The 21,693-nt window shown below is 36.9% G+C and overlaps 1 protein-coding gene across 6 annotated transcripts in view; it reads left to right on the top strand.

The window, feature by feature from the left end:
* NBN (nibrin) overlaps positions 1 to 15,206 on the top strand; it is a 29,724-nt gene extending 14,518 nt beyond the window's left edge. For 3 of the 6 annotated variants that reach the window (XM_065668549.1, XM_065668552.1, XM_065668551.1), the window contains 11 exons: positions 466 to 583; positions 879 to 1,069; positions 2,106 to 2,206; positions 4,435 to 4,576; positions 5,008 to 5,274; positions 5,551 to 6,016; positions 7,287 to 7,358; positions 9,418 to 9,573; positions 10,613 to 10,726; positions 11,766 to 11,815; positions 14,997 to 15,206. In XM_065668549.1, coding sequence (XP_065524621.1) covers positions 466 to 583; positions 879 to 1,069; positions 2,106 to 2,206; positions 4,435 to 4,576; positions 5,008 to 5,274; positions 5,551 to 6,016; positions 7,287 to 7,358; positions 9,418 to 9,573; positions 10,613 to 10,726; positions 11,766 to 11,815; positions 14,997 to 15,027 — 1,708 coding nt within the window. In that variant the 3' untranslated portion in view covers positions 15,028 to 15,206. The remainder of the gene's footprint in view (positions 1 to 465; positions 584 to 878; positions 1,070 to 2,105; positions 2,207 to 4,434; positions 4,577 to 5,007; positions 5,275 to 5,550; positions 6,017 to 7,286; positions 7,359 to 9,417; positions 9,574 to 10,612; positions 10,727 to 11,765; positions 11,816 to 14,996) is intronic. The other 3 variants (XM_065668550.1, XM_065668554.1, XM_065668555.1) reach the window with 2 other exon arrangements.
* Positions 15,207 to 21,693: the final 6,487 nt, after the last annotated feature.

Raw genomic sequence — 21,693 nt, 5'->3', positions numbered from 1 at the left:
AGGAGGCTGTCATCCACTGTGGTGGATTTCTTGATCCAGTAGAAGGGGAGGAGGGTGGCTGTTCCTGCTTGAAGAGTAGAGCAAGCAAGATGACTGATTTTGTGTGGAGTTTCAGTATTAGCTAGAATAAATGCAGAATGAGATTGCAGTCTTATTTGTTAGTATTGTTAGTGGAAAATGTGGATATGTGTACAACAGATACTTAAAGTGGATAGGTTGAATACGTTCCTAAAAGTGTCTTCCTCTCAGTTACTAAAGTGGGAAGGTCTTGGTCTTAGTTTAGATAATGAGAAGTTAGAGGCTGTGTTTCTTCTTAACATTTTCTTGAAAGAAAAATATTTGTATAAATAGTTTTAACACAGCAAGTATTTTAACATCGGAGCTTTAGTCTAAAACAAAAAGGACAATGAATCGGTACGGATAGGTAAGTCTGAATTTTGTAACTTTAATTTTCTATTCTTGCAGTTTTTATCCTCCAGTTGATGAGCCTTCCATTGGCACTGAAAAACTGGATTTGTCTGAACATCAGGAAAGGAAAAAAATATTCAGTGGAAAAACTTTTGTATTTCTAACTGCAAAGCAGGTAATGGGGCTTTACATTGCAAAAAAGTGTCACAGGGGTAGCTAAGCACAGACTTGATTCTGTTCTCTGGGAATTTACACTGTTTCTGGGTTCATTAGGGAAGAAGGATTTCTATGTATTTATCTTCTTGCAGTACAGTGGCCTAAGCAAGATGAAATACAGGGGGAGAAACAGAACACATCACTTCTGCATTAGTGCATCAGTGATAAGCATTATGCTGATAGTTCATTATGCTGATAATTTTAAATTGACTGCATTTCAAGGTTTTATTTTTGTATTTGCATTCCCTTTTTAGCACAAGAAACTGGGTCCAGCAGTTATTCTTGGAGGTGGGGAAGCAAAGTTGATGACAGAAGGAAGAAAAGAAACATCTTTACTAGTTTCTCCTGATGTTTGTGTTGTTGATGTGATGTTGACAAACTCTCAGATCCCAGGATCTGACTCCATGAGAAACTGGACTGATTCTGTTCTAACTGTCTTGCAAAGGTGCAGCATTGTTCTCCTGTACTTCAGAATTTCTGCAGAGATTTAGTTGTTGTGTTTGCATACATAAAGCAGGCATTTTTTTCATTGTTTTAAGTATTTAGCATAGTAACTAAAATGTCTTCAAGAAGGAAACAAAGGACTTGGCAGGTTTTTTAGGATTTAATGAGCTTTTTGCAGGTTTTTTGTGTTTGTTTTTGGTTTTGTTTTGGTTTTCCTTCTTTGGAGGATCCAGTTCTGTAAAAAATTAATTGTAATGAAGCTGCTTTGAAATTACAGACAGCAAGTGGGTTTTCTTCTACTATCTAAAATAAATTATATTAACTTATATTAACTTATCTAAAGTTAAATATACATGCTTATTTCATGGAAAGCAAGAAATGGCACCTTGAGGTCATGTGGTTTGTTGCTGTCTAATTTGCATACAGTGTTTCTGAAGAGCAGCTTCTGTTCAATGAAAATCAGTTTTTGTTCTGGTGGTAAGTTTTGTTAGAGAAGGCAGGCCATTTTATTAAAACAATGAAAGAAAACAAGAACCCAGTACTTAAAATTCAGGGGAAATAGGTTTGTGTATTCTTGCTGATTAAGAGAAAGCTGTACTCAAGCTCTTCTCATGGCTGTAGTACAGAAGAGGTGGGGGTGTGTGCCTGATTAACTTCTAAGAGGTGATCATATCTTTCAAGTCACTTTCACATTCACACACATTTTTGAATCAGAGGTAGAGCACATTTGGTTAGATGCTCAGAAATCAGGTAGGGAAAGATACATTGGCCAGATTACTGAAACTAGACAATGACTACAGCAGCAGCTGGAAGTTCATATGTATAGGACATGGGTATAATGATGGATAATTATGCTGACTTACTGTATCATGAAAAATTGTAGTGTAGACTGCTGGTTTTTGACAGGAAGAGTGGAACATCTTGTACTTTGTCGTATCTATTCCCATTTGCCTATTCATTTTTGAATCTGTATTGAGAAGCAGAGTTGGGTTTGGGTTTTTTTTTTTTCTGTCTTTATTTTATTTGTATATTAACAGCAAGGATCTCAGGGCTATTCCAGAGGCAGAAATTGGATTGGCAGTTCTCTTCATGTCTACAGAAAAATTCTGCAACCCTCAAAAGCAGCTTGGTAACAAAGGTAATTGGAAGAAGGGTAGTAATAGTTTAACAGTGTTAAAGAGGCAGTATTTCTTTTTGTACCGGGGCATCAACTGGTAATGTTCTTTTGTTTTGCAAGATCACTAAAATAGAATGACACTGTGAAAAATGTATACAGATCTGAAGAGGTGATTGGTTTTTAATGGTCTTGCAGTAAACTGCAGTGACTATCATATGACTCTTTAGATAAAAAAGCAGATCTAAAATTAGCGTAAAAGGCAGACACACTGTACATTGATCTTTAAAGGAAAGATACTTTAAAACAGTCTTCTGAAGTTCATGCTTTTAATGGCCACTGAACCAATATATATGTGATAGTTTAGATTCCATGCTGTTGTCTTCCATGAAAATACTGGGGTAATAGGGAAATAAAAGATGAGTGTTAGAAATGGAGAGAACAGAATTCATTTGTAAATTTGTTTTTTTTTTCCCTTCTCCTCCTCCCCCTCCATAGAAAGGAATTTGCTTCAGGAAAATTCAACCACCCCTACCCAGTAAAACCAAACACAATCTTGGCATAAGAAGTAAAAACAATGAGAAATGATTGCCACATTTACTAAAGTAATAGTTTGAGGGTGGACATTCCAAGTTGTGACTTGAAACTTAAACATATTTACTAATACAATAGTAATAAAAATCTCTAAGACACAAAAAGAGGGTTTTAATTTAATTCTCTTTTCATGCTTCTTCTAAAATTATTACTCTCTAGTTTGTTTCAGTAAAATTGTTCTTATTCTGTTCTACAAAGTGTTGCAAGAGGTAGCAAATCCTGCAATTAAAAATAAAATAACAAATCCCTATAGATTTGTCTTTACAGATAGGAACATTATTTACTCAAAAGTGTATTACGAGTAGAGAAAGATACACATGCGGTAAAGGGAGAGCTATGAAAAATAGTTTGGTTGATGGTATCCTTGTATAAATAACTTGTATATGATTGGGTATCCATTTAGTTTAGAAAGCAATACAAAACAAATTAATTCTCAAGTTCAGTTTAAAGATACTGAGCCTGCAGATATCTGAAATAATCAGAAATGCTGATTCTTATTTCTAGTCTGATAGGACAGATAAAAGCTGTCTGAGTGAATTGTGTAAAAATATTGAATATCAGGCATTTAAAGGTGGCTGTGTTTACAGTTTATTTTCTAAGAGGAAACAAATGCTGGTGTTTGGGAGTTACAACTTCCATGTATGTGTTTAAGATCAAAGGGATTGTAAACAAGACTTCTTCCTCAGTTCTTGTCTCAGAACAAATAGCAACATACAGTAACATGTAGTTGCTCAAGGAGGAGACGTGTATCTATAGGTGATTTATTCCTCTATAGGTTACAACACTAGGAAAACCTGTCCATGGCAGGGGGGTTGGAACTAGATGATCTTAAGGTTGTTTCCAACCCTAACTACTCTACGATTCTAAAAAATTAACAAATGAATGTGTAGAGAATGGATTATCTGAAATTATAATACATCGTTGTCTTGATCAGAATGAGATGCAGGAAGAATGTAAACGGCTAAGAGATGAGTAGTAATTGAAAATGTAACTAGAAGCACGATGGGACATGCTAAAACAGTAAATGTTAGTATCCTTGGACTTGGAGAAGACGTTAAGTCTATGAAGACAAGGACATATGAAACAGAAGATAATATAAAAGATGTTAAGTGTGCTCTTCTTTCTCTTATACAGAGAAATAATGAGAACAGCAAATCATGTTTTAAGATAATCCCCTTACTATAGGGATTATGAGAAGTTGTTTGTAGAAGACAGTTATCCTAAATTGTTTTGATAGCCAATACTGGTTCTACATTAGTAGAAATAATCTCAAATATAATAATCACATGTTAAAGATCAGGAGTTTTGTGCTCTGACAGTTGTGCATAAAATATATATTGCATGATTTATTATGTTATATCCATATGAATAATGATTTCCCATTGTGGTTCATTTTTATTTAAGAAAAAAAAACATCATTCAGTGGAATATTTAACTAAACCTGAATCCCATAATATAGTCCTTTAGAGCTGGGTTGTTTTTTTTTTTAGTTTTGTTTTCTTTTTAATTAATAGATCTGCTTTATTGTTTTATTAAAATTGCTTTGGGACCATTTTACAAGAATCTCACCAAATCAGTTACCGATGTGTGATAACACATGCAAAGAAACACCAATTTGATACTAACCTTTTAATTCTTCTCTTGTGTTGATCTTGCAGTTGTAACTGAAAGTACTTGTGCATCAGCTGTTGTAGGGCGAGCTGTTTCTCAGAGTTTGGTTGTGGATGAAACCCTAATGGTAGCTGCTGCAGATGACAGTGCAGCATATGTGGCTGATACAGAAATAGAAGAGCAGACATGGTAAAGTATTTTCGGAAACAGTTTCTAAGCTAATACTTGCAAATAAAGCAATCTTTTGTGACAGAGGAACTGTATCATTGCCAATGGACAAAGATACACTTTGTCAGAAATGGCACTTACTAAATAGCTTCCATTTGTCTGCAGTGAGATAATTTCTGCAGAAAAAGTAGGACTTACATGATTCGGATACAAATGCAGATGCTGCTTACCTGATTTGACAGTCTTAACTATTAGAAATTTTCAAGCCATTTCACAATTGTAAAAATATATTTATCATGATGGATTTTGCAATTTGCTTTTAGCACGCCTGCATTTTTTACAAGTATGTGCAAAGTGCGGGTACAGCTTTTTTTCTTTTAAATGGTATTCTGCAGTGTATCTCTGTGGTATCTTCTTATGTGTTCACTTAATGCTTTTTTTTCTCTTTAAAGTAGTATGGAGATAGAGAATACTCCCCAGATGGATAGACGAGGAAAGATGGCTTTCCAGGATACAACCACCATAAAGAAAAACCCTAGCACCAGTGGCAGCTTAAATGCAGGGACATCAACATCTAGAGTGAACAGAACATCTGGGTTTAGTCAAAAAAGTCATCCTGTCTCACCATCTGAAAGTTCAGAAGCTGTTAAACCTAGTGAGTGTGCTTCACATCACCAGTCTAACTCCATTATGAATTACTTCCAAGTAGCTAGAAAAAGGTATGTTGAAATGTTCTAGACATTATTTCCCTTATTGTTTTATTGGTGCTATTTTGGTTAATAATTTTAATTCAAGGGTTGTACATTTAATTCAAAATAAAAAGGTAATTTTTGATCAGCTTTCTAGAATGGCAAACTTTTCCTCAAGGGTATTTATGTTCAAATCTCATAATGCGGTCATTAAAACTCCAGGAAGCTGTTATGTTGCAAATGCAGCTAGTTATATTCACAAATGCTTTTGTAATTTATTTCTTTTGTAAATACTCTCTGGTTAAGGGAAAGAGCTGAAGAAGGAGAAGAAACATCTGTAGCCAAGCTAGCAAAACTGGAGGAAAGGTCATTGCCTGTTCCCAAGTTCGCTGAACCCGCAGCTTCATCAGTGTGGAACAGTGAAGCAGAGAGGCATCAGAGTAAAAATAACATCCTGGACCTGAGCCCAAACTTTGCATTAGAAGACACAGGTATAAAGCTTGTGGGGGAAAGTGGCAAACTAACAAGTGATAAAAACAACACTAAAACTGCTTCTAGTGAAAAGCATGCATCAAAGAAGAGAAAGGAGTTAGACGATTTATCTGAAGATACAGAGGCACTAGAAATTGTGTTTGGAAGCAGAGACCTAGACTGGGAAGGTCAAATGGCAGATCATGACCAGGAAGCTCAGAGAAAGAAAAAATGTTTGGAAACCAAAGGAAGCAGGATTCAAGAAGTAAATGTAAAGCAGAGAGAGGAGAATAAAATATTGGTAAGTTACATTCTTGTGACTGATATTGAACTGTGTTGGAAGGATGCAGATAGATCCTTTAAGGATGAGGCTGCTTGGCATACAGGAAGTGGCTTTATAAAGTTTGTTTGCTTAAAACCCTCAAATCACTCTGAACTAAAAATTGCCATGATGTATCTATTACATGTGAATGTTGCAGTGTAACACCTGTCTAGAATGAGAAATACTTTTTCATTCTTCAGGACATTGTTTTTATGTGAATTGAAAGCTGCTTGTATTCTGATAGTTTTGCTCTCTTTTTGCTTGAAGTACTGTGGGTAGAACAGCAAAATATATCACTGGTCCAAGCAAAAGTTCTTGTATGTTGTTAATTATAACACCGATATTTATACAAAAATAATAATTATATTACCTTTATGTAATGGATTTTCTGAAGAAATCATTAGTTGACTGTTGAGTTACTGAAGAAGTGTCCAATGTCTTTCACATGATATCTAGAGATTCTGACTTGAAAGATTGTTAAAATTCCTGTATGAGTTGATTCAAATCACTAATACCCTCTTAAAAAAACCAACAAAAGAAGAAAACAAAACCAAAACAGAGCTTGTAATTCACTTTCTTGATTATTTCTCTGGTTTTGAGAATAAGGCAATTTTTGAAGAGAAACAAAGAAAACAGTGGATTTTGAGTTAACAGTAGCCACTTCGTGGAAAAAAACAAAAGCAGGTTTGTAGAGGAAAACAATGGGGAGAGCTGTGGCAGAGTAGACAATTAGCAATGCAGAAGGGAATAAGAGACAAGGACTAGGTTTAAGTTTTGCTTATTTAAAAAATATGTATATATTAAAGCTTCCCATATTATCAGCATAAAGCTGATCTGACTTTTTCAACCACTGATAATAATTTATGAGGGGCAGATCTGGTTTTAAACTGTGAGGAACCTGCAGAATGCTCTCCTGTCCTAGTAATGAAATGTCCTTCCTGCACACATGTACACTTAACATGTGAAATTGAAAATGCTACTTTTTATTTTTAAAAGCTTTTGCAGTCTTTTCCACAGCCTAGCAGGACTTTGAAGATTGTACACATGGACAAAACTTGCTACTCGTATAAGAAAAAGATGTGAAAAAAATTTAAGGAAACCCCACAATTGTTACAGTGTACATAAAATCATAAAAATTGAAAGTGCAGTTTCTTTTCTGTATAAATATATTTATTTGAAAATGCTTATTCTATGGCATAGAGCAGAAAAAACAATTTTATGTAATTAAATTTGTATTCTAATCAAATAGAAAGAAGAGGTACTTGGATCAGTTCTAACTCCAGAAATGAAAAGCGAGTTCAAAGAACAGTCACCAGTCTTGGTAAGAAACCAGGTCATTGTAAGTTTGAACAGCAGACTTTGAGAAGCATTAAGAAAATGGATCAAAATTTTGCTTTTAAGAACATTTGTGGATTCTGTTTGAGAGTAAAGGAGGTTCTGAGGATTATAATCCTGAGAATAATCATATGTAAATTTGAATAGTACAGTCTATATTATTGACTGTGAAGGGACAGTGTGAAGTGTAGTTCATCTGCATGCTTGTGTAATGACGTTTGTATGGATACTTAAGGTGACTGAAACTATAGAAACCTAATTTAATTGTATTAACCCTTCAGTGTGGTTAATACTTGTACTGATGTTTTTGTTAGTTTACTGCTTAAAGACCAGACAAGAATGTAATCTTGTTTGCTCTAAGGAGATGAACCACTGAAAAAAATAGATGTAACTGACACTGATTAACAGTAAATAATGTGCTAGCTTTGTTAGAGGTGAGATGAATGAAGGGGAGAATTGCTGGGAATGTCACTGGGGCGGGGGGGGGGGGAGAGTAAATGAAACTCAAATGGAAAGATTCTGAAGAGATAAATAAGGTTGAGTGTAGCCACTGAGCAAGTGGCAAGATCACACCTTTTCATGTACATAAAAGAAATCAGCTCAAGAAGAGGGAATGCTGTGCAGGTGTACCAAAGTGCAGGATCAGCTCCCATTAAGGCACTTTTAGTTCATACTTTGCTATAAAACAGCTGTAATGCATCTGGGCTGGAACTGTCTATGAAGATGGTTTAACAGTATTTTTGAACTTGTCCTGTACTCAGGCTTCCTTTATAATCCACATAGGTCTAGCTCCAGGCAGCAAAGTGTGCAGGCAAACTTTCTGACATGCGAGGTTTTCTCATGTACAAGAAAAAGTTGCTTCATTGATCAGATCAGGCTTACGGCCCTAAAGTTGGCTGTCCTGGGTTCAGCAGTAGCAGTTATTTTTTTCCTTCTTAGTAGCTGGTACAGTGCTGTGTTTTTGACTTCAGCCTGAGAACAATGCCGATAACACACCAATGGTTTTAGTTCTTGTTAAGTGATGTTTACTCTAGTCAAGGACTTTTCAGTCTCATGCTCTGCCAGTGAGGAGGGGCATGGAAAGCCGAGAAGAGACAGGACACCTGACCTAAACTAAGCAAAGGGGTATTTGATACCACAGCAAGTCATGCCCAATATATAAACTGGGGGGAGTTACCCAGAAGGGCTAGATCACTGCTCAGGTTGGGCTGGGTATCAGTCAATTGCTCAGGTGGTGAACAGTTGTATTGTGCATCACCTGTGTTTATTGTTTTCTTTCCCCCTTTTAGTTTTATATTCTCCTCCCTTGTTATTCCCCTTATCACTATTATTATTGATGGTAGCAGTGGTAGTTTTGTGTTATACCTTAGTTACTGGACTGTTCTTGTATCAATCTGTGGGAGTTACATTCTTTTGATTCTTCTCCCCATCCCTCTGGGAGCAGGGAGGGAGGGAAGAAGGGAGAGAGTGAGCGAGCGGCTTTGTGGATCTGAGTTACCGGCTGGACTTAAACCATGACATTGGCCAAAGTGGTAAATCCGTAGGCTAGAACTGAGATGAAGATGTTCAACTTTGTCATCCGTGGATTAGCTGGAGTTTCCATTAGAGTAAGCATACTTGGTTAGTCCAGGTAAGAGGCAAGGTGGAGAGGAGGAAAGAAGCTATTCTTAGATACTAGATAAATAAAAGTAACCAAAAAAAATCCTTACTTGAAGTTTTATCTGGAAGTAAAATCCTAGTGCAGTGAGACACACTGACTTCATTATTCTTACTGCAATTCTTAGTGATCCTGTCTTTTGAACAAGTGTAAATACAAAAGAAATTTACTGAGCTCCCAGCTCTATTGGTAGTATATGAGGAGACTGAGAAGTAAATCCATCTTCTTGGCTTTTAGCACTACTGCATCTTCCCCTTGCCCTTTTGTAATCCTAACTTTTGCCTCAGCTGTGCTCATGATTTTATCTTTCTTTAAAGTTTATACCCCTAGATACGCTGCATGTCTCTTTATACACTTGAAATGCTTTTTCCTTTTCTTCCCACCTAAGAACCACAACAAAATGCAAGATGACTCCAGCAATCTTCCTAGCAGACTTCTGTTGTGTGAGTTTAGATCATTGGTTGTCAGCCATCCAAGACAGAACCGTCAGCTTACTGGAAATACCAGCTATGGGGGAAAGAAAAACTTCAAACTGTTTAAAAAGGTTGGTGTGTATTTGAAATGGTCACAAGATGGCACTATTTAAAAGTACTAGAAAGGTTTGCCTTGAGGTTGTAGAAATATGTTAGGAAAGTTTGGGGTTTTCTTAAATTGATAGTAACTGCAGAAAGAAACAATTTAAATACCGTATTATACTGTTAGCAAATATTTGTCTAACTGACTGAAGAAGTACCAGGCTGACAGAGACTTACCTCGTGCTATATTATTTAGAGACTTGTACTCTCTATTCCAGGCCGTTACTTGGAATAAGGTGTTAACTGATGGCTACCATCTCCCAAAAGCTAGCAAGTTGACTTCTCCAAACACCATATGTTAAAATACATATGTTTATACATATGCTGTGTATAAAGCATAGCATATGCTTTAACGGGTTTCAGAATCTTGCATTTTATCTAACAAATCTTGGATTTTAAATGGAACTAAATCTAGTACCTTGCAACAGTAAGATCTATTGCTTGTTTGGATCTTGAGGATAATTTGAAGAGTCTTAGTGTTCACTGTAAAAATACACTTCAGGTCATACTAAAAAATAATATATAAAAAAAGGCGTAAGATTACTAGAAATGCATTTCAGTAAAATACTGTGTAGAGAGTGAGAGTCACACAATACAACTTCCAGCTTTCTGGGAGTATGCTCTCATTTTTAGATAACACTTTAAATTTCTAATAGTATTTTCTTTTCCACCATTTTTTAAGAGATGTTTATGCATTCTATGAGAAAATAGAATCTATCAGTAAAAATCAGTTTATAATGTTTTCAAACTCTATTTAATGTACTTATTTAGCCTATGTAACTTGTCAGGTATTCTTTTTCTTTCGGTAAAAGGAGGGAGTTAATAGCTTTCTCTAAATGCTTTTTTGCTTCAATCTCTTTTAAATTTGGTCTCTGATAAATGTTATTCAAAGAAGACTGACTTCCTTCTGTGATATCTGAATAGACTTTCTGAATTTGTTAAAACAGACCTTTTACATGCAGTGTGGGTTGCCTTGTGTTGTAATGTTAAGACTTTATTGTCTGACAGATAGCTTATCCAGGGGCCGGACAACTTCCATACATTATTGGAAGGTCAGATTTGATTGCTCACCAGGCTAAAAAGAGTTCAGAGCTAGAAGAGTGGTTAAGGGAAGAAATGGAGGTAAGGAATTAATTCTTGAAGATGGTAAAACAAAAACTTGTCGTATGTAAGTGCTTGTGCCAGCCTCTGGTCATTACTGAAATACTTCTGAACTTTATTTTTGAAATAAAACCTCAGCTGTCCACAGATGCTTATAGGAACATACACGTTAGAAAAGTTACTGGAAGTCAGAGGTCAGGGGTAAACTCATCTTTTTGCTGATTACTTGAATTCACTTTACATGCAACAGTCATATAATCAGAAATACTGATTTAAAGCAAAATCAGTAACCTAAGAAAGAATTATCTTTTTTTTTTTAATAAGAAAAACAGTATGGAAACTTACTACTTCTAAAAACGTGATAGGGAGCTGGAAAAAACTTCTCTGTGGTTAGCTGTGTTCAAATTGTTATAAACTACAGCTGATACTTCACTCATAAATGGAACAGAATATACCTGAGTAAAATTCAGTTGGAGTATACTGAAGAGATAAGAATAAATAACATTTTTTCTATTGCAAAAATCTTCACCTTTTTTATGTAGAAGTCGTAAATAAATTTTGTCATCACAGTTCTCTGGCACTTTGATTTTCCAATAGTTTCTTTATAAATACTTGCTGATAAATCATATTCTGTTGCCAAAGCCCAGTTAAGATCCCATCACATCAACACTTTCTGATTATCTCCCCCCCCCCTTTTTTTTTTTTTAATCCCTGGCTATAGATAGCACTCATTAAAATTGCCTTTGTGCACCAATACTCAGATTAAAAAATCTGCTATTTCTACATACATGCTTAAAACCCCAAACCATATTTCTGACCAAAAATGCTATCTTGTACAAACTACTACATTCTGTAAGTTGGTAGTGGTAGCCAAACTTGAGTAGTGAAATACATTACCTAATGTGAATATGCACTAAATAGAGAAATATAGAATATAATATAAATACTTAGAGAAGACTTATTTCTTCAGGAAAAACTGTGTTAGTGCAGTAATGTATTGTTTTTCTGTATTACTGGTTTAATCTTTAACATCAAATATTGAATAAATTTATTTTCTCAGGAACAGAACCGACATGCAAGAGAAGAATCACTCGCTGATGATCTCTTTAGGTAAGAGTGTTATGTTTGTACTTAGAAAATGTGTATTTTTTCTGTACCTGTTGTTTGGCAAATTCCGATTTTGTAGAGGGCTGCTTTGACTGTTATTTTCAAAATTCCATGGGTTCCCGTCCATGGAATATATCCAAATGATTTAACTTCTCTCAAATTCTTTTTATGCCTTAAACTTTCAGTTTCATTCAGACTTGCTACAAGTTTTTAATAAGAACATTGTGAAACAAAAATGTTGCTACTTCCTGGCTCATAAGCACAAGCTTGATTGTTCACAAAGGCTGAAAGAGATTCCAGGGTCAGACTTTCTGCCATTAGTGTTTGCTAGAGTCTAATGAAGTGTTCTGGTCTTATGATTAAGTCAGTCACGTGAACTGTGAAGAAGAAATGATGGGGTCTGCCACTTTTTCATTCTGGCCATGGCACTTGTCCGTCCCTGTGCTCAATCACTTGAGGGAGCTAAAGCAACAGAACATTAGGTGTGTGAACAAGTGATGGGCAGGGCTATTTTTTTTTTTTTAATCTTTGAAGTAATGATTCACAGAATTTAAAACAAAAACAAAACCCCAAAACAACCCCTAAGTGAATCCTTCAGTATGGCCCCTCTGCATCCCTTATGTTTGAGACCCTTCAGCTGCTTTCAAATCCGTTCACAATGAAAAAGCTCCTACCTTAGAAACTCCCTCAGTGCCTTAACTTCTTCCTGGTTTTCAGACTAGAGGAGAAGAGGTATTTTTACACCAATCATTCTATGCTCTTGACAGAGTAGTAGAATCATTAATTCTGTCCTAATCAGTGCTTATCTCACAGGAGTTTGAGAGATTTCTTTGGGAGGTCCAGGTTCACTTTAACGTTTGCTATTGCTTCTTGCCATAACTTGTTACATTTGCCAGCAAAAGACAGTCTGTTTCAGCAGTTTTGTTTCAATAACCCTCAGTTCAGTTGTCTGCTGCTTTCCCTAATCTCTCTTTTGAAAGAATGAATCATCCTATTCAGTTGAGTTCCTGTCCGGTTACTTGAACTGTAATCCTAATTTAATTATTTATGACCTATTTCTAATCAAAAAAGTTCTAAGCCAAGTTCTACATCTGCAATAGAGCCTTTAAATATCTGTCAGTTATGAAGACAGTTATAAAAATGTGGTGCAGCTTGATTGCTGTGTTCACAATATCTGGCCCAAATATCTTAATTTTAGCCTTTCAGAACACAGCAGTGGAAAATTAGATAATTTTCATGCATTCATGCTTTAAAAAGTTTTTTACCTCATCTCCAGTCAGTTAGGATAGTTGTACTTACAGAAGTTTCCACAGTCAAAAATATTAGACCACACAATTTTATGTTTAGCAGTTTGTAACCTTCTTCTAATTTTGTCCTTAATTTTGAGTCAAATGACATGGCGTAATGCTAATATTAACAGCTAAAATTTCCCATGAAAACTGCATTTGAAGATGATGTTAGAAAAATTCATGCAGTATTCCAAGTAAAGATGAGCTAGAAAGAAAAGCTGTGCCCTCAACTGCTGCTCTTGAGTAGAGTGAGAGAGAGGAGGAAGGAAAAGTATTATCGTACTGCCTGCTAAGACTACAGATAAATGTACTGCCTTCAGCAATAGCCCTTTGTATTCTTCACTCCCTGTTCCCAGCAAGCTCTTTTGTTTCTTTGTGCATTCAGTGGCGGAATCTCTGGAGTCCTTTTTCCATTTCAGGCCACAGGCACTGTATAGTTTCTTTTCTCTGGTTATGTCCTTTGGTTTCTTTTCCTCTGGAAAACATTATCCAGGCTTCATTTGACATGGAAGATGGCTGGAGGTGAGGTGTTGGTGTCAGCATCTCCATAGGCAGTCACAGACAGGGTTGAAGCTGGTGGTGTCCTGATGGCAGGTTTTCATCCTGCATCATCCTCTTCTCCTATCTGCTTATCTTTCCGCCTTCTCTTTCCCTGCCCCCTGCCTCCCAAAATAGGATTTGGTGCGCAGGACATAGTTAAATGTTCAAGCTAATGTGTTACAATGCTATAGCAATTAATTCAGAGAAGTGCTTTTAAGATTTAATGTGAGGATCTCATTTTGTTTAGCAAAGATTTCATTATCTTTTAGTTTTTATGTGAAGAAACAATCGATCACTGTTTGATTTCTTAACCTGCCATGTTTTTGACTACCATTAAAAATTGAGCATTTAGGTAGAAAAATATGTATGATGGTTGATATGTATGATGGGTGGTTTTTGTCAAAATCTCTATCAAAGAAAAATGAGACTGCATATCAATTTGTAAAGCCATTCAGAAAACCTTATTGCTCTGTCAATTAACAGTTAATAATAGAGCATTTCTTTCAGAGGGCACACATTTCATTTTTGCCAGAAATCTGAGTTGTATAACAACAGCAGTGACTTCTAATACCTTTCCAGTTATGTGGTGATGTAATTTGGCTCACAAGTGGTCACATTTTCCTGTGTAAGCAAAAATAGTCTTGATGAATGAAAGCAAAATGAGTGGAAGTAAAACTTCATGATCATTCAGTTGTGTCCGTAAGTTAATCATGCATGAATACAAAACACATCAGAATTTTCAAAGAAGTGACACAGGATTTGGTGAGATGAAGCACAAATGGAGAGAAAGAGAAAGCCAAGAGATAGCAGTGTCAAGCAGAATCAAACTGTAAGCATATTGCAGTAAATCAGGTAACCATTTAGTATATCCAGAAAGTAGATCTAAATTACTAACAGTTGGTAAGATGCTGTATAAAGGGGAATGTAAGGCAAAGAATGGATTTCTGTAGGAGTAGGAAGCAGCAAAAAGGGTTCTGTCTGAAAGAGTTGTGGCCAAATGTTGTACATTACTGTGGATATACATTCATGTGTGAATATATACCCTTCCCCCCTTTATTTAAGAAACTTTATATTGGGACATTAAGAGCTTGGAGAAAGTCATGTGTCAGATTTAAGTATTTTAAGTATCTAGGAAGTCAGTGAAAATTTTAGTAAAGGTTACCTTTAGTTCATGCACAAGTTACACATCCTTCAGTCAACAACAGTAGTTAATTCTAGAAGTGTAGTCAGGGGAAGGCCTGAACAGTGACCAATCCCTTGTTCTGCATATATAATAAAGCTATTTACATCCCACTGTTAACTTCAAATATTATGAAGTTTTACTTCTTTGTGACAGGTTTTCTTTTTTCTTGCAGATATGATCCTAATGTGAAAAGGCGAAGATAAACTGTGACCTGAATTTACAATGATTCTCTAGCAAAATAGCTTTCTGCTCCTTAGGTTTGCTGGTTACACAATGTACTACATACCTATGTGTGACCATCTGAACTATCTGTTACTCCAAGTCTTGTTTTCAAGTCTTCCCTTTATTAAAGAAAAATAAAAGTTTCTTTCACTGCTTGCTACTTATGGATTGCCTGTTTTCAAGACCTTAATGTTGTTTCCTCTTGAGAGGGGGAGGGCATTGTGGGGATTTTCCACAGTAGTACTGGGGACAAAAAAAAGGGAGTATTGTCACTTGGCTGAACATACATCCGGTATATGTTCCTGGTTTGAGTCCACCTTGAGGGTATGCAGTGGGTGATAATTTGGCTTCTAATTAAGTTATGTCTGCTGTCTGGTTGATGAGAAGCCTGTAGATGAGTGAACCTCAGCCTTTTGCTTTTCCAACATGAAGTATCTGAGTAGGTGATACAGGACGTGATTACATGATCCAAGTCCTGTGAGTCTGAACATCCAGTTAAATACATCAGTATTTGCCTTACTCCTGGAACTATTACATTAGCTTGACCTGATGTTTCCTTTATTTTCTTAAACATACTGTTGTGGGCTCACCCCGGTAGCCAGTCACTCTGCTCAGCAGGATGGGGTAAGAGAATCAGAAGGCTGAAAGTGGAAAAACTCATGGGTTGAGATAAAGACCATTTTATAGGCAAAGCAAAAGCTGTGAGCACAAGCAAGGGCAATTAACTGCATTCTGCAGAACTTCTGCTGCATGCTCCATTTTCATTCTGTGTGCTTGTGCCCTGTGGTTTCAGTGTTCTGGTTCACCAGTTTTCTGAGAGAACTTCTGTATCGATTTTCTTTAGAAGGTTAAAAAAGTTCAGTAACTCCGACACGGCATCTAAGGCTTCTCTCTGCCTCAGACCACAGCCTGCAAGCACATCCACCATTCTGAGAAAATTATGTTCTTCACCTAAAAATACATCTAAGCAGAAGCTTAGAGATCTTAGAAGCTTCAGATCTTGTGTCTTGCATTTTTCCGTGTAACACAAAGTTTGCGGTTTTGTTTGGATTGCTTTTATAGCAGTTTATCTTTGTTCACATGGCTTACAGGAAGGAGATTCACACAATATATAAACTAAATGTACTTTTTATTCGCAAGGCTTTTAAAATACAGTCTTGCATTCAGCAGCTTAGCTGAACAGTTTAAAGCAGATTGAATTACTCCATGAACCACTAAATAGAAGATGAATGCTGTGGGAACAACATTCTTAATTTTCAGTTAAACTCACACCAGTTTCAGTTGACTTCCCATTTTTCCTACATCAGCTGGGGAGGCTCATTACCTCCACTCCTGATGATGCTCTATTCCATGCATTTACCACCAAACATCAGTTCCTAACTGAGACAGTAGCTGAAGTCTCTCCTATCTCTCCTATTACCAGTTCATTTTGTACAGGTGATTTCTCAGTCCTTATCTTCCCGGTTTTCCCTTCCTCTCCCCCATAAAACTAGCCCTTCTCTTGCTCCGTTCCATTTATTGAATCAATCCTCACTCACATTTGGCCACATATGGTGTTTGATTCACAAATTTCAATTGTGTTGTGATATCTCCTTAGAACTTAAGCCAAACATGACAAAACCTGAACCAGCTTCCTTACCCTTACTCTTCACTCTTCCTCACCCTTATTCTTCACTCTTCCTCTTACAATATTTTGATACCCACCACATTCCAGCAAGTTAGTTCTAAAAACGGTAGACAAAATCAGACCTCCCTCTTTCCCTGCCACTTGCTTTAGCACTCTGCTCATAGCTCTCTGCCCCAGCTTTTGACTATCACAATCTCTCTTGAGCACTGGCTATAGCATCATATCCATGCAAGCCAACACCTTTTCCCTCTTTCCGACCACTACATCTCTCTGAATGCCTCTTCCTTCCCAGCTTGTTTTTTACCGACTTAAGGGTTCCCCACTTACGCAAACCAAAATAATCAGCTTCTAGGTGAAACACTTTAAATCACAGAATTGGTGGAAGGGACCTCTGGAGATCATGTAGTTATTATTTAGCTTTCAATTGCTACCAGTTTTCAAGGTTAGCATGCAAACCTCAGAGGTTTAACCTAACCAAAGCTGAGGTTTTGTTCGCAAGTTGCTTGCAGCTCAGGAGAATAATTTCAGCCTATAGCAGCTGCTATGTACATGTTTACATTGATCGTCTAAAAATAAAAAGGTATGATCCAAGCATACTCTAGAAAAAGCAGGAAACTGAGACATGACAAAAGGAAATGACATTTACATAGTAGTTCCAAGTCTGGGTGTATCATGTCTGAACAAGCATACAGGTAGATGAATATAATCCTTTATCTCATTTAGAAATTGAATGCCACAACCAGCATACCAAGCCTGACAAAGAAAATGACAAAGTCATAGCATTGACTTCCCAAATTGTGCCAGGTAGATGTAACATGGCAGCATCAATTCTTGAGCAGCAATAATTCAGCATTCACATAGAAGCTGGTCCTAGAATCTGATGAAAAATGAACCATTTGCCTCCCCAGAGTACCCGCTGGAACTGTATCGTATCTCTTGGATTGCCTTGACTCTGTGGACAACTATTTTTAATTTACCCACTGAGTTAAAAAAGAACTTTAAAATGCCAGGATTCTGTAATACTTTGTAAATGTACAACAAATCTAGTTGTTCATATTCTTTATGCTGGCATGTAAGTCTACAGAGGGTGTCCAGGAACACGAAGCTGAATTTTAGTTTACTGGATCATCCACTGTAGGCAGTGTAGGCTGATACTTACACATTGCCAGTCATCTCAGTATAAAGGGATGGAGGAGAAAAGTGCAAATTAGGTTAACTTTGTCTCCAGAACAAGTAATTTCAAAATGACAGGAGAGCTAAGAAGGTGAAGTGTATTTTCTTTCTGGTTTTGATTACTACTGATGACCACACAGTTTTAAGACTTGGCTTTACGTGCCCTGTAAGTACCATATTGTCATTGTTAGAAAATCAGCTAACATGCAGTCAGGTGTAATGCAAGTTCAGGGTCAGGATTTGCTTGAGATGAAATGTTCTATTGTCTGCAAAGACAAAACCATCTTTAAAACAGTGCTTAGCTTCACTATAGTTACTGTATTACACTATAAATGGCTCTCCCACCCCATAACCCTTGTTTCTTACACCGAATTCATCTTTGACCTCACAGTTCCTTGTGTAATTCAAGCTTCAAAAATTAGCTAAGCTGAACAACTGAGGTGTACCGTACCCCTAAAATACCCCTTTTTCAGTAAAAAATACTCAATATCCTCACTTCAAATTTGTACCTAATGTCACCAAAACCTTACTTCCTCTGTCAGAGAATGTTTAAGTTTCCATTCTTTCTGCTAAAAAGAATCAGATATTATGGTAATTTCGGACAAAGCATGACCACTCTCAGGTTGGGCAAGGGAAAAAGGGGGAAGTAGATCTCCAAAAATCTCTCTCATCAGCTGAGGTACCATGCTCACGTCTTGTTCTCACCTCAAAAAATAATCCAAAATTATGACAGAACATTGTTATTGTAAGGTTTTAAAATATTATCTAAATTAAAATGTAACAGTATAAGCCTCTATTTTTTGTTCCATAAATTCTTCAAAATTAAATCATCACTATATGGATGATAATAAAATTGAATAATCAGCTGCCTTTAAGGCATACCTGTGCTACCTCTTGCTGTTTAGAAATGTTTGGAAGGTAGTAGTTAGAGCACACATTCCACTATTACATGAAAATACCTGCTTGCTTTCTCAAAAGTAGAAAATATGATACCAGAGCAACCAGATCTCTCCTCTTGGCACACCACCTTACTGATCCAGTCCTACAGGTTCTGGAGCAAATAAAATTGCTTCTAGCCCATATACATGTTGCACTTCCATGGAACTTCAGTTAATAGTCAAGTTAAAAATATATGGCAACCTGTTAAGAGTAACAGCTCCAACACACAGCTCTGAAGGTGCAGCGTACAGATGTTGACACAAGAGCATGGGAGACCACCAGCCCATCAACACTGCATGGATTCACTTCAGCCCTACAGGTCTGTAGTTCACAGTGCTCACATTCTTTACTGCTTTTCCCCCCATTGCTCCTCACTGGTTATCAGTGAGGACTCACTAGAAGTTTGTAAATTTGACACCCTTTCTTTCTATCTCCAGAGCAGTTGGCCTAAAACCGGCTTTTTCTTCCTTTCAAACAGATATGCCAGGTCAGCTCTGCCTCAAAGTTTGGGTCTTAATTTAATTTCCTCCTGCTTTGAATAAGTACTCTGAATTTCTGGCCCTAGCCTTGTTTTCACAGCTCTTGAGCTGTGCAGAGAAAGAAGCTACCGCCACCTCCTTCTACAAAATTAGTATTTTTATTATGCAACCATCACTCTGTGAAATTCATCAGTAAAAAAGGTGCCTCCACTCACCAGGCTAGAAAGAAGATACAGCGTACCCCCGCAGTTCGCTGCAGACTAGGGATCTACAGCTGTGGGATGCACTTTGGTGTCCCTTACTCAATGCACAGGTGCTGTTTCTGGGAGCTATCCTCTTTCCATGCTTCCAGTGGCAAGCCCACGCCCAAGACAACGCATTTTCCTGAGAGAGAATCCAATGTTATTGTCACCGCTCTCTGGATTACTTGCAGAAAGGATTTATGTGTCTACTCACCAGGCTGAAATTTAGCCTCACTTTTTGTGGATGATATTTTAAGCAGAAGTCAGTCATCTACTTGAAACTAAAAAAGAAAGGCTGTGCTATTTGTTACCTTCATTAACAAGCACCTACTGTCAAATAATCACATATGAGGCAGACTGTTGGGAAATCTACTATGACAAATCTTAGTCCCAGTTCAGCAGCTGGATACTGCTTTGAATAATCTTAGCACTAACTTAGCTGGGAGACACATTCAGCATTAAGAACCAAACACAATTGTAAGAGACATTCTCATAGAGTTACAGAATGGTTTGCGTTGGAAGGGACCTTAAAGCTCATCCAGTTCCAACCTCCCTGCCAAGGGCAGGGACACCTTGCACTAGAGCAGGTTGCTCAAATCCCTGTCCAACCTGGCCTTGAACACTGCCAGGGATGGGGCAGCCACAGCTTCTCCGGGCAACCTGTGCCAGGGCCTCTCCACATTCACAGTGAAGTATTTCTTCCTAATATCCAATCTAAATCTCCTCTCTGTCAGCATAAAGCCATTCCTCCATGTCCTGGCCCTCATGCCCTTGTAAAACCTCTCTCTGTAGATTTCTTGTAGGCCCTCTTTAGGTACTGGAAGCTGCTCTAAGGTCTCCCTAGTACCTTCTCTTCTCCAGGCTGAACAAGCCCCTCTCTCATCCTGTCTTCATAGGAGAGGAGCTGCAGCGTTTTGATCTTCGTGGCCCTCCTCTGGACTTGCTCTAACACTACTTGTTAGAGCTACCTACCACTAGTCTATTAGAAAATACAGTATGTGTTGATATATCTTTACAAATTCTATAAATCCAAATTAAATTCCTTTTGCTAAAAATTAATTTGTCTGTATTTTAGTAATAAAGCTTTAATAGTAAGCATACTTTTTAAATTCATGATGTTTAAAAGCTTATCTTTCTCACTGAAAGAAGAGCTGAAAGAAGCAAAGTTTCCCTTCTGAGAACTTTTATATCATGCAGGAAATTCAAATGTTTTGTTGTTGTTTTTTTTTTAAATCTGAGATACAAAAGTGTTTCCCCAAAAGACAACTATTCAGTGCCACCAGCAAATCCACAATATTGCTGTAAGTACGATACCATGCTTTGGGTAAAACTATCCCAAGGCAAAGCCTGATTTTTTACATTTCTTTTTCTCATAAATTAACAGAGTCAAGAAACAGAAATTTCTCTCCAAATCAGAAACCCAAAAGTGAGAAAAATCCAGCCACAACTTCAAGCCTAGCAATTCCTACAAGAAACGGGATGATTTTTTCAGTAAAGCTTTAGTTGAAAAACAGTATTTTTATACTGGCTTAATAAACATGACCTCTGAGAAAATGTCTCTGCCCAAAGAAGGGGTCTCACATGCAAAGACAGGCAAGACTGATAGAAGAAAATAATGCAGTTAAACCTCAAGGTGCTGTAATGCTGCACTGAAATATACCTGTATAGTAACAGGATGAAAATCTCTTCTACCAATTTGTCACTACATCACACACAGCTTGTAAGCAGCTGCAACAGCTGAGGCTAGAGATCTGGGCTTTTGAAGCTACTTTCCTTTTTGCAAAGTAAGTGGCTAAGTAAATTGCTTCCTGTTTTCTTGGTATTTTAAATAGTTCACATGACAAATGAAAAAGCAGTAATGTGCCATGATACGTTGTATTCGGACACTTATATTGACACAAAACTGAAAGAATTTAATCAAAGCACAGATGTATTCCCAATATATTAACTGCAATAAAGTTCCATAATCAAGTATTTAGCACTTGTAACACTGATTCTCAGTTAAAATTATTAGGTATTACAGGTTTAGGATCTATTTGTATATACACAGTTTTTGTCAACGAAGGGAAATTATAAAATCTCAATTCAATTATGAAAAAAATAAGCCCAGAATTTAGAATAATTAAACCCAGCTAAAGTACCAGTATAAAAAAGTATCTTAACTAGTATTGACAATGCATGGTTAAA

Source organism: Lathamus discolor, chromosome 2 (genome assembly GCF_037157495.1).
Source record: "Lathamus discolor isolate bLatDis1 chromosome 2, bLatDis1.hap1, whole genome shotgun sequence".
In the NCBI taxonomy this organism is placed as follows: Eukaryota; Metazoa; Chordata; class Aves; order Psittaciformes; family Psittacidae; genus Lathamus; species Lathamus discolor.
The sequence above is the reverse complement of the archived record's forward strand: the minus strand, read 5'-3'. Positions and strand labels throughout refer to the sequence as shown.